Raw genomic sequence first — 14,133 nt, 5'->3', positions numbered from 1 at the left:
GATAGGTCTATATCTTATTATAAACAATAGGTAGGACATCTCGATAGCTCTATATCTTATTATAAACAATAGGTAGGACATCTCGATAGGTATGTATCTTATTATAAACTATAGGTAGGACATCTCGATAGGTATGTATATTATTATAAACAATAGGTAGGACATCTCGATAGGTATGTATCTTATTATAAACTATAGGTAGCACATCTCGATAGCTCTATATCTTATTATAAACAATAGGTAGCACATCTCGATAGGTCTATATCTTATTATAAACAATAGGTAGGACATCTCGATAGGTCTATATCTTATTATAAACAATAGGTAGGACATCTCGATAGCTCTATATCTTATTATAAACAATAGGTAGGACATCTCGATAGGTATGTATCTTATTATAAACTATAGGTAGCACATCTCGATAGGTATGTATATTATTATAAACAATAGGTAGGACATCTCGATAGGTATGTATCTTATTATAAACTATAGGTAGGACATCTCGATAGGTATGTATCTTATTATAAACTATAGGTAGCACATCTCGATAGGTATGTATATTATTATAAACAATAGGTAGGACATCTCGATAGGTATGTATCTTATTATAAACAATAGACAGCGCATCTCGATAGATCTATGTCTTATTATAAATAGTGTTAGCACATCTCGATGGGCTTATATTTTATTACAAATGATAGGTAGCACACTTGATTTATTGACCTGTCTCTCAGACATTTATCTTAATTTTTAATTTATTTATTAGGATTTTAACATCATGGTTACATTCATGACAGGGCAGGTAGTTACTCATTACACAAGATTTATTAGTTCACACATTTAATATCAAACACAGTCAGAGACAGTTTTGTATCTTCAATTTACCTCACTTGCATGTCTTTGGACTGTGGGAGAAAACTAGAGCACCCGGAAAAAACCCCCCACATACACATGGGGAGAACATGCAAACTCCTCACAGAAAGAATCCACCTGTAAATGGAGCCCAGGACCTTCTTGCTGTGAATCAACAAAGCTACCCACTGAGCCACTATACAGCCCATACATCTCAAATAATTGTGTAATTTTTAAACTAGTTTATTAACAACAACACATCCTGAGTCTCTGGTGGATGTGTCTACATTTTTTACATATGTATTTTGGGTGTGATTTGTTATATTCTGCACATTAAAATGTACCCATCTACTGTCACACTGCACCTGAGTAAAACAGGTAACAATGCTGTACAAATCAGTAAATAATGTTCACAATAACTTTTTAATAATAAAGGTAAAATTAGATAAAATATATCTGTATATCTGTATAATATAGCTGCTCTAAATATCTATCATTTCAATCATGCTCTTGTCAGCTCTGTCTTGCAGCATGGAGCAACTTATGCAGTAATCCTCTGCATTGTCTTAAATCACCACTCAGCCCTGCTGTCATGAAGTTCACTTGGCTTTATAATTCCTATTAATTAATGGAGACAGTGGCAAAATCTGGTTTAGCAAAATTCTAACTAGTTTAAAATGTTCAATAACAATATTACCTCCAGCTATTTATACATGCATATGAACTTGAGTTCATCCTGAAAAACTTATCATGTATAAGCACTCTGTAGTTCTAAAATTACTGACTGTAGTTCATCTGTTTCTCTACATACTTTTTAACCTGCTTTCACCCTGTTCTTCAGTGGTCAGACCCCCCACAGGACCACTACAGAGCAGGTATTATTTGGGTGGTGGATCATTCTCAGCACTGCAGTGACACTGACATGGTGTTAGTGTGTGTTGTGCTGGTATGAATGGATCAGACACAGCAGTGCTGAGTTTTTAAACACCTCACTGCTGGACTGAGATTGGTCCACCAACCAAAAATATCCAGCCTACAGCACCCTGTGGGCAGTGTCCTGTGACCACTGATGAAGGTCTAGAAGATGACCGACTCAAACAGCAGCAATAGATGAGCGATCGTCTCTGACTTTACATCTACAAGGTGGACCAACTAGGTAGGAGTGTCTAATAGAGTGGACAGTGAGTGGACACTGTATTTTAAAACTCCAGCAGCACTGCTGTTTCTGATCCACTCATACCATCACAACACACAATAACACACCACCACCATGGCAGTGTCACTGCAGTGCTGAGAATGATCCACCACCTAAATAATACCTGCTCTGTGGGGGTTCTGACCATTGACGAACAGCATGAAGGGAGCTAACAAAGCATGCAGAGAAACAGATGGACTACAGTCAGTAATTGTAGAACTACAAGCGAGTTCTTTTGGCTATGTAGTGTGTATATGTAGTGTTGGCTATGTAGTGAGTATTATATGTATATACAGTATATGTATGTATATACAGTATGTATATATATATATATATATATATATATGTGTATGTGTGTATGATGTATGTACATTTTGATTTTGTAGTAAATAATATTCTAACCCGAAGAACATCTTAATCTCAAATAATTAGAACTAAACTGACAGGGGAGCAGCAAAAAATAGTTGTACATATACAAATAACTGAGTACATAAAAAACGTAATAAATGCTCAACATATTCATTCAGTAATTCACTTTAAACTCAACTTTAACTTCAAACAACCGTTACTGTACATATTGAACTGCTAATAAAGCACAAAACTGAAAAATAACCTAATACATTTTGTGTTGTCATAATGTTAAGGTCGCAGATGGTTATTTAAAAATGATTGGCTTTTCTAGATGTATGAAAAACGCATCTAAAATTACCAAAGGCATGTATAAACGTGGTTAAATACAACGTTAACACAGCATTATTAAGATACACAGTTATTTAACTGTAATCAATCAAGTACAGCTCATTTAAGCACTTTGAATATTTTTATATAGCTTTTTTTTTTAAAGTCACATAATAACATCATTACATACACTTAAACTTTAAACTTTTTAAAGAATTAAAACGAAACCATACGTTACTAACCGCTAGAACAAATAAATTAGGCAAAGGTAGCACAGAATTATAGGCGTTCCCCGCAACGAGTCAAAACCGATGTGCGCATGCTCAGTAGGACAAATCGATGGGTAGGATAAATCGACAGAACACCGGTCAGATCATCTACATCACATCCGCTCTCAGACTCTAACACACACTCACATACACTATCACTATCACTATCACTATCACTATCACTATCACTATCACTATCACTATCTCTCTCTCTCTCTCTCTCTCTCTCTCACTCACACACACTTACACACAACAAGTCACATTCACACTCTTTTACACAAAACCCAAACTGTAGCTCACATGTACACACATGCACTCACAAAATAAAAGTCATTGGGCGAGTACCAGCAGGAGGAGGATCAATAATAATACTAATAATAAAAATTAGCTGCTAAATGTATCAAAATATTGTTTGAATTTATATATATATCCTATATAGTCAACATGTGGAGAAAATTGAAAGTCTAAGATTTTTTCTAAGAAGTTAAGATTAAACTACATTTCTAACTTCTTAATGAAAAGTACAGCAGTTTGACTTTAAAAGTTCAACTTTAATGTCAGTTTTAAATTGTAAAATAACACTTAAATAATTCAATAATAAATCAAAACAAAAGATTGTAAAATAAAACTTAAATGTTTCAATAATAAATTGTAAAATAAAGTCTAACTTTTAAGTTTAGTAAAACATTAGCTGTCTAAAATTCAATATACACATTTTAATTTATATAAGTTCATTGTAGGTTTTCTAAAAGAATGTGGAATTGTGTAAAATATTCATACAATAACTTCTGGTGGTGTGAATAGTCGTAGAATGACATTAAGCTTTGTGCTATGGCTTCGTAATTCTTCATTAGGGATTATGATTAGGCACAGTTGGTGACAAATCTGTACCCATACAAAAAGTACATTGATTACAAGAGTCAGAACAAAAACAAAAACTGTCACCTTATGCTGAACGAAAAAAGTGCCTGGAAAGTCAGAAGAACCACCGAAAAACAAGGAATATGTGTGACACTGTTCACAACTTATCAAAACGTGCAACTTGTATCTACATAAAACATTTAAAGCTTGGATAACAACAGTAAATAGGATTAATTTTATATTTTACATTTAAGTTGTGCAAAGTAAAACAATACTTAATCCATTAAACCAACAAAGTCATTATGTCACGTGTCATTTTTCAGTTGTAATAACATTAAATGAATGTCAATCAGTCCAACACCAATTACAAGGCAGGGGCATGGGGTCAACATTTGGGTAATGTTTGAATTTTAATGAGGTCACATAAACACCATGATGTCTTTGAGCTCTTTGCGGGTGAGATCTGGTACAGTGGCGTCGGAAGCTGGGTAGCCGACAGGAAGCAACATGAGCAGTTTTTCGTTGGCTGGACGTTGCAGGAGGAGCCTGAGCTGAGGGCCACAGTTCAGAGGTGTGGAGGTCACAGTCACCAGACCCACATTCTAAAAAAGGATTGGAAAAAAAGAGTTATCAGTCACCCACCACATGAATGAAAATTATGCACATGCATACAGTTTTATATGACCTGTATGACTTTTATGTGCCAATATACGTATATGGGCTAGTTTGACTGTGCCTTTTATGAAGTACATGGAACTATATTATGGTTGAAGCCCCTATTATCTGGCATGTTTCCTTTAAGAGCATACTAGGATGTTAGTTGCTTAACTATATCATGCAGTACACACATTTTTCTATAATTTGTCACCTGTATATGTGTATGTTATCTAACCTGCAAAGCTGCCAGCAGAAGGCCACATGAGATGGAAACACTTATTTCATTGTAGTACTGAGTCTTTTTTCTTCCGTTTGGCAGAATACCATAGGTCTGCTTGAAGACGAGAATCAGATATGGTGCTGTTTCTAAATATTCCTTTACCCAGTTAGTCCTGAACAGGAAAAAAAATCAGTTAGGGTTCCTAGACAGCTGGGGCTGCACGGTGGCTAAGTGGGTAGCACTGTCGCCTCACAGCAAGAAGGTCCTGGGTTCGATCCCCAGGTGGGGCGGTCCGAGTCCTTTCTGTGTGGAGTTTGCATGTTCTCCCCGTGTCTGTGTGGGTTTCCTCCGGGTGCTCCGGTTTCCTCCCACAGTCCAAAAACATGCAAGTGAGGTGAATTGGAGACACTAAATTGTCCATGACTGTGTTCGATATAACCTTGTGTACTGATGAGTCTTGTGTAATGAGTAACTACCGTTCCTGTCATGAATGTACCCAAAGTGTAAAACATGACTTTAAAATCCTAATAAACAAACAAACAAACCTAGACAGCTGTTTGACACCAATTCACTGCAACTACATGTTTGACTGTTGGTTTAATTTAATGTTTGATTATCCTTATTGTTACCATTATTCCAGCCCCTTTATAAGCATCTCAAGAAAATGCAAAAGATATAATAATAATAATAATAATAATTATTATTATTATTATTAATAATAATATAAGAATTAATAATAATAATAATATAATAATTATTATTAATAATAATAATAATTATTATTATTATTATTATTATTATTATTATTAATAATAATAATAATAATCATATAATAATTAATAATAATAATAATAATAATAATAATAATAATAATAATAATACCCAGCACAACCCTCATTAGGCTGAAACAGTTACTAAAGAATTTCAGTGAGCCATAATTAATCATAAATACAGAACTGTACCACAAGGGGGTGCTGGTGTTTAATACTGTCTCATTTTAGGAAATCCTTTGACAGAAACCTTCCTACCAAACAGAAACACTCTATCTATCAGGGAAACACAGTCCTTACTTCAGTCTGCGCAGATCGTGAACCCATTTATCTCCCATCCTCTGTTTGTAGTTGATTTCCTCCTCCTCCTCCACAATCTCTTTGATCTTGTGTTTGGTCTCATGGTCGGCAACCACCACAAAGGTCCACGGTTCGGTGTGAGCACCGCTGGGAGCCGTGCCTTACAAACACACATGTGCACACAAACATATTAAAAAAAACACATATAGCAGAATTTGAATTAAAAAGTGAACCAAAAATAAACTCATTCATTCATTCATTTATACGTTTTTATTTTAGTTTCATCTTTATCCGAGTCGCAGTGGTTCTAGTGACAGCCAGAAACACTAAACACAAGACGGAATTTTACCCTAGACAGGGCTTAAATTCAACGCAGACCACCAAACTCTCATGCACACAACCCATTTCCAGCAGCCAATTCCTCTTTTTTTTCAATTTCTCCCCTTTTTCAACCAACTTTTTTAGCATATCCAATTACCCAATTGCATTATGCGTCCTCTCTGATGCCGATCCCGCCCTGATTGAGAATAGTAGCCGACTGCATCTTTTCACCTGCACGAGACGAGTTCATATGTGGATCATCTTTGTGTTTGGCGAGCCTCACCCTGATCAACGCATGAATATTTTACATAGTTTAACAACGTCATGCTGATGTCAGCAGTATCTGCTGGTATTGAGTGTGGTGTAGGAAGTACCTGCAGTGCGTATCACATAATCGATCACCTCTCGAGGTACAGGTTCTGGACTGATAAAGCGCACTGACCGGCGCTCATTCAGGAGTTTGTAGAAATGTTTGGAGCGCTCCAGCATTTCTTCCTCAGAGTAACGATGAGGCGTGTATGGAACATGAGGAAGATCCTCTGACTCTGAAACTGCCCAATCATCGTCCTCTGCAATAAAGGAAAAGTGAGACTGTGTCAATCAACTTTGATTAACCCGGACATTTGGATGTCATAAAATCAGCATAATAAACTGGGTAAAAAGTTACATTTTAAAAAGAAATTACATTTATTTGCTGTAATGACAGTAAGCACTGGAGCTAACATGGACTTTACAAGTTTTAGCAAAATCTTATGATATCCAAGCAGGATTCCAATAATCATTTTGTGATGTTACTGAATGCTTGGATTTCTCTGTTATCAAATCCCCCCATAAATGCTTGACGCTGTTAAGGTCAGGAGACTGTAGAGTCCAGTCAGTACTTCCTGATGTACTTTGGAAAGCTTTGAGGTTTGATATTTGTAATGAAAAAATAAAAATGCAAAATAGATGCAAAATCACTAGTGGTGTCAGACCTTTTGCCTCTGCTCTATATATTTTTATAAAAACATTAAACAATCATGCAGGGTTAGAAACCTTATAAGGAAAGTGAGATTATTGAACACTTAAACACTTCATGCATTTCAGGCCTTTCCAGCAGCATGAAATTAAACACTGAATGCTCTTTTGTGCAGGACACTTTTATAGAATCAAGATCCCATGAAACTGACGTCATGCTCCACAAGTATCCTCTCAGGGGCAAAATGGCATTTATTAGAATGCAGAAATTTGCATGAGTACACATGTATACAGGGCTTTGTACATTTACAGTAGGCCAACCAGGAATTCCTACAACTTTCTACATATAGCATATCAAATAATTAAATAACTTAATGTTTTTATGTTGACTTAATATATTCTAGCAAAACATCAAGTGACCTTAAACTTGCTGTACATTACCCTTTAATCTGACAGAAAAGGTTTGGTTGCACCAGAATTGGTAAGCAAAATGATAACTAAAATAACATTAGTTTAAAAAAAAAGTCACAGTAATAAGTGATTTCTGATACAAATACATTTAGCCATAGTAGCCAAGAGCAGAGTTCCAATACATTGAATATGTTGACCCATAAAATGTACACAATACCACAGCTGCTTTGCTATTTCGAAGAGGTGGTGCTTGACTCGGATCCACAGCTGATACAAAATAGCATAAGCACTAACTATAGCACTGTGCTCTGATTTCACATTTTTTTAGACTGGCTAGATGTTGTTTGTAGGAAAAAACTGCTTGACTTCCATAATTAAATGCAAAATAAGACTGTGTGTCCATTATTCCAGAAAGGATGAGGAGTGGTGTACTTGTGAGCTGTGTGAAGTGTAGCCTAATGGCTATTTAAAACTAGCCAACAAGCAGGCCAACAAACAACTAAATGGTCAAATAAACACATAGTTATCCTAATAAGTAATTCTACCAAGGTTCTAAACTTGTCCTTATATATTATTCATGTTAATCTTGATAAATGGCTTTGAGATATCCATGGTTAGTGTTAATAAGTGGGATGAGGTGGGGTTTTTGAGAAAAGAACCTTAAATCAACAAGTAATAAATGTAGAAGTTCAAAATAGCCCAATTCTCTCTAAGAAGGTTGGATGGGGTGTGGCTTTCTTGCTGCTTCAAGAGTGACCTCTACTATCTCGTTCAAACACCAGCACAAATGAATAACAGAGAGAGAAGCCTGGCTCTTCATGTCTGCTTAGGCTCTCTGCAAGAATCTGCGGATGGCAAATTCACACATCGAGACACACACAGGAGGTGTGTGCTACCCTACAGTCCTGTTTGAGGGTGTCAGGTAATCACCCCAGTGCGCTGAAATAGAGTAAATCCACACTGACAGTGCAAAAAGAAGAAGGAAAGGTGTAACTCCAAATTGGATTGAAAAACAGATATCAAAACAAATGTAACAGCTTACAAAGTAAAAGTCTTCATATGACAAAAAAACTCTGATAAAAAGCTGCAAATAAGAAATGCTGAGTTATTATTGGTTTAAAGCATTGTAGTATTGGTTGGTACCATTGTCTCTGCTGCTGATCTCTGTATCGTCCTGCAGGTCTTCATCCACCCAGGGCCGGGCTTTTGTCTCCGATCTCTTACTCCTGAAAGTCTTTTTATCTGAGGAGGATTGTGATCTCTGTCTAGATTTAAACATGAAGGCAATCACCACACATAATATAGCCACAAACAGTGGAGTCAGAGCTGATATAAGAGCCATAACAGAGCCGGGACTGTACAGGACAGAATCCTGAAGAGAGCTGAACAAAGTAACCAGTGTTCAGACAGTAGAGGTAAAGTTACAGAGCGTAACCTGTTAATGATTTACCCAAGCTCTCTCTCTCTCTCTTTCTCTCTCTCTCTCCCACACACACACACACACACACACACACATGTTCCAAATTACTTTAAACCCCCCACAACTAGCGTACTAAATACCACATATCCACAGTGGAGTAAGTGTGCTTATTGGGGTGCTTTAAATGCAATGTGGACCCTTGACATCCAAAAGCAAGTATTTTAGCTTGCACTCTCTCAACACATGTATTGGGTGACTTCACTTTTCAACTTAACAATGATAATGGCAGGTCTCTGATTAGCCTTGAGTGGCCTAGACTGTGGCCAAAGTGGCTTTCACAAAGTATTGAATAAAGGTTCTGAATACATTGTAAATAAAATTTATTGTTCCAATGAAATATATCCATTATTAATCAAATCCACAACACAATAAAATGTGAAAAACATCACTGAGTGCTGTAGATTTGAGAATGTTGAATAATATCAGTATAATATCGTATCTATAGGCTGTTAGATAGACAGACTGATGGAATGCTTTTTAAATATAATATGTTTAATTTAATACTTTATGAAATATGATTTGACAGCATGATCATCAGCCATTCAGAACAGCTTCAGAATAATTCTCAACCTTGCTCATGATGTTCACCCATCATTAATGCTAATTACATCCCAGTGTCAGTGTAGGGGGAATTTAATGCAGCTCATAATCCTAAAATGAAAATGGATGAACTTTTCTGCCTGCACAAATTTCAGCATCACATATCGCATCCCAGCATGCAATTTCACGCCCTCCAATCTCAGCAGAAACAGCAGCAGGGAGGGATGTAAACTGTGTGTGAGAAAAGAAGCTTTCTTTCTTTGTCTTGAAAAGCTGCAGACAGACAGGGATTCCACACAGTAAGATTTCATTTTAGTGAGTTTTACTTTAAAGTTGGTGCTTTTCAAATCTAAATGAATAAAGCAGCAGCATTAATTAATTAATTAACAAAGGCATAAATTGCTAATTAATTACTTGATTTTTTTTTCTTCAATCATGCTTCTCTTTTTGTACATGTGCCACTTTCTTTTTTAATCATTTCATTTTTTATTTCACTCCTAAAATCACTGGGCACAATGCAGTAACACACCCTGAACAGGACGCCAATCCATCACGGGGCCTTGACCCAACCATCACCTCTCTTTTGGAAATACACATAGCTGCATGATGCAATACCAAGAATCTGTGCCCAGATTCTAAAGTGTACTTAAGTAGCTGTGGGTTTCATTACATAAGTTGGTTAATAACTGTCTGTAAAATATTAATCAGCAATAAATTCTGAATTGCTGCCATTGGTGGTTTAATGTAACACCCATTATAGCTGCTCTTAGATACTCTTATGGCCCTTTTCAATTGCATAACAGCCTACAGTACAATATATATAAGCATTTAAATCCAGTACTATCTTAAGTGTAGCGGCTAGTATAGACACATATTATACATGTATAAATACAAACATCACCAAGTGACCATAGACTTTCATTATAGTAGTATATGACTAAACAGGTTTCCTGTTTCTTTCTTATCACAGGGAAAATGTGAATAGTAAAATCCTTGTCCATGATAATCACACTTATGCTACATATGAAGTAAAAACTGTAGAAATAAGGTTAAAACTGTAAAGTATTTCTAGGCCTTTTTACGCCTGTCTAATTATGGGAGTGATTCATGGTCTGATTTTACTGGAGGCGTGTAGATATGTGTAGGTCACTGAAGAATCTGTATGGCATGTCTGATGCTGTATGGACAGGGGGATGGGGGTTGGGACCAAAGAAAAAGAAAATCTTGTACACAAATAGAAGAGGATACTTTTGAGAGAAGGAGAAACTAAAGTCAGCTAATTTAAAACTACAGTATTTGGTAAAAGAGAACTCTCACATTACAGTAATTTCTAAATATTAATAAATCTTTATTAAAATGTATTCCTGAACAAAACCATGCTTCCCAAATATTGCTACCTTCCTTTTGCTTTCTTATAAACAAAATGTAACTAAAAAGATACCATTTACTTTTTTACTTTAAGTTGTTTAAAAGTGTTAAGCAGTTATTCCAGACTGCCTGGTTTAATAAAGTATAAACGTGAGGTGCCACAGAGGCCAAAAATCCTTAGTCATTTATTAAGATTTTTATTACACAAAAAAATCATGCAATGGCTTTAAAAGTAGCTACACAAATAAAAAATGTCCATAAATACTGCTAAAAATTTAGGAAGTCTGTTTTAATTCAGTCCCCTGACCTCAACCCTGTTAAAACCTTAAGGTGAGATGAAAAATAAAGGATGTATAATCCTGGAAACTGTTAAACTGTTAATCCAAAAATTATTTTGGATTCAGAAGTGTTTTCAGATTCTGATTTAGTAAAGCATATGGTTCTGTTAAACAGCTGTGAAAAAAAGAATGATTTTTTAATGACGGCTTTGTTATTTAACTGAATGAATTTACTTTGATCAAAAGTTGGATTTTCATTTTATGATTTATGTATATTACACTAATGGTACCAATAGCTCTGGGGTTGACTATAGGTAAGTAATTAATAAGAAATGCATTAATTTAATCGCTATAAGACCCTTCTTGACTAACATTGTTTATGTTTGGTAGTTTAAGTTACTGGATTTAATGTCAGTACCGACAGTATGCTAATCGCTAGTTTATGCCGATCAGCGCATGCGTGAAAAGTGAACGCGCCTGTCATTAGATTCGATCCCCACATTAACCTTGAGGCCACAGCGCTGCTTCTCGTGAACGCGCCTTGAAAAGTGGGTTATGAAATTTAAAGGGACCGCGTCCTTATTTCCATTTTAATGTGTAAAATGTTTCATCACACAATAATTAGATATACAAATCAAATACCGTCTAAAAACCCATTCCATCCCCCAAAACGGTAATTGTTAGTGCCTAATAAGAAATTAAAATGTAATAAACACTTTTTATATGTATTTGTACTTTATTCAAGAGATGTCTTTAATACAAAACAAGTATGTAAATGCCTTTAGTTTTAAAATGATTTTTAAATACATAAATATAATAATCGGCTTCTTTGTAGTTGACAGTACTGTAAAATAGACGTCAACAACCATGTTAGCTGATGTTTATATGAGTATTAAATAATTGGCCAGTCTAGTCAGCTTGCTACAGCTCCATGTTATACCACTCATAACAAATTTAAAAACATAAAATAAATACAAATACGTCTTGTAAATACTTTCTATTTTTGGACGACAAAAACGTGCACAGTCAAAAAATACATTAAAAAGCAGAAACGTACAATATTAAACACATGCAACAGATGCTGAATTTTTAATTCAAATTAAATTCAGTCTTTTTTACTTTATTGTAATTAAAACAACATAAAATGAACCACACTGCATAATAAAAAAAAACACAAATAAACACACATATTGCAGTATTACAGCCAATGAAAATTCATAATAAAATATCAAAAAGATATAAAAACAAATATTGTAAAGTGTTGTGCTAAAAAATTCTATTCAAACATGCAAAATTAAACATGTCAATAACTGAAAATTCAAATACAACAGTCCCAATGCTTATTGAATTCATTACAAGAATAAAAAGACCCTAAAAAAAAAACTCATTTACACACAAATACAGATCAGACCTTCTCACCAGCTTACAAAGGATACGTTCACACTGCAGGTAAAAATCACCAGATCTGTTCTTTTCCTTTTTATGGTGATGTACATACAAAAAACAGCACAAATCAAAACTAATCAGACCTTTTTAAGAACATTTGAAGATCTGGGCCACATTAAAATGAGATCATTTAAATAAAATACATATCCAATCTTCATTAATGCAACCCCAGTCTTAAGAACCTGATCTGAATTCATGTGAGTTTTACACTCAACATGATTTTTATTTAAATTAATTTATGAAAGTTATTTTGTTCTGATATATTAACACCAAAATGATTTATCAGTAGAGCATCAAATAAATGTTTAGTGATTTATATGATTCACTGGTAAAAAAAAAATATATATATATATTTTCGATGAAGATTTTAATCATAAACTCTTAAAGTTAAGCTTAAAATTCTTTAAATAATTTTACCCACAATAATTTTGTTTTGTTATCGTATTGCACTAAAATTAAATGAGAAAAAAAAACTATACGTTTTTGGGGTTCTACTTGATGTTAACAAAACTGAATGAACTTCCATTAGCCCTTTGTTATTTTGATATCATAACTCTTTGAGAAAGTTTAAACACCTCTAAAGGTTTTAACAATATTATTTGCTACATGTCTCCTTTCATTAAAGTGTCTAACAAATTCACTCACAAAGCTTATTATTAAATCCACATGTCTACTTTGGCAACATGTCGTTGTCATCTTGGTTTGTAAAATGAAGCATATTCAGCCCCAAACTACTATTTATTTTATTGTATATCAGATAACACATTTTAAATGTAGTAAACTAAAATTAGGTTGATTTGTAAAAAAGTATTACCCTTGATCATATGCCACAGTATACTATATAATGTTATAATGTAACTTCATCCCTAGTGTATAATAGGATGGTGGTAGCATCATGTCAGAAGTAAAAGCAGCAAGGACTAAAAGTCTGGTCAGGATTGATGGGACAATAAATAAATCACAGTCCAGGGAGATCTTGAATTTAAAGAAATTACCCATTTGCCAAAAAAGACATTCAGTTGCACTGACCTAAATCAGCACTTGAGTATTTATAATGAGCGGTCCTGTAAGTGTTTTAAATGTAACCATATCACACATCTGTAAGGAATAGCTCAAAGCTGTAAAATGTGTTCACATATTCAGACCAGACTATGCAATGTACTCAAGAAGTGAACATTTCATTTTTTTAATATTCCTATGTAGATCCAATTCTTTGTTATTTGTCTTAACTAGGAGAATTGTGTAAGTTTACATCTCAAACAATTCTTTAACAGAACTGAATTTAATTTATGTGCATTTTTAAGCAAATGTATTGCAGGGTAACACACACACACACACACACACACACACCTACCTACCTTGTTATTATGTTAATATATGACATAAACTGTAGTGTATTAGTGACGTAAATATCAGGAAGATGCATCAAAACACATCTAAACAGGTGATTTTGTCAGCAACTACAGTACCCAGCATGCCTTGCTGCCAAAACCATTTCACACAATATCTTTAAACTAGAACACACTGATA

General features: G+C 34.6%; 1 protein-coding gene across 1 annotated transcript; it reads right to left on the bottom strand.

The window, feature by feature from the left end:
* Positions 1-3,524: 3,524 nt before the first annotated feature.
* iyd (iodotyrosine deiodinase) lies at positions 3,525-8,861 on the bottom strand. Its single transcript, XM_063015299.1, has 5 exons — positions 8,635-8,861; positions 6,498-6,692; positions 5,803-5,962; positions 4,748-4,904; positions 3,525-4,457 (listed from the first exon to the last, which is right to left on the bottom strand). Exons 1-5 carry the CDS (start codon positions 8,831-8,833, stop codon positions 4,275-4,277), a joined length of 894 nt encoding a protein of 297 aa, XP_062871369.1. The 5' UTR covers positions 8,834-8,861; the 3' UTR covers positions 3,525-4,274.
* Between the last annotated feature and the right edge of the window lie 5,272 nt (positions 8,862-14,133).

Source organism: Trichomycterus rosablanca, chromosome 19 (assembly GCF_030014385.1).
Source record: "Trichomycterus rosablanca isolate fTriRos1 chromosome 19, fTriRos1.hap1, whole genome shotgun sequence".
Classification (NCBI taxonomy): Eukaryota; Metazoa; Chordata; class Actinopteri; order Siluriformes; family Trichomycteridae; genus Trichomycterus; species Trichomycterus rosablanca.
The sequence above is the reverse complement of the archived record's forward strand: the minus strand, read 5'-3'. Positions and strand labels throughout refer to the sequence as shown.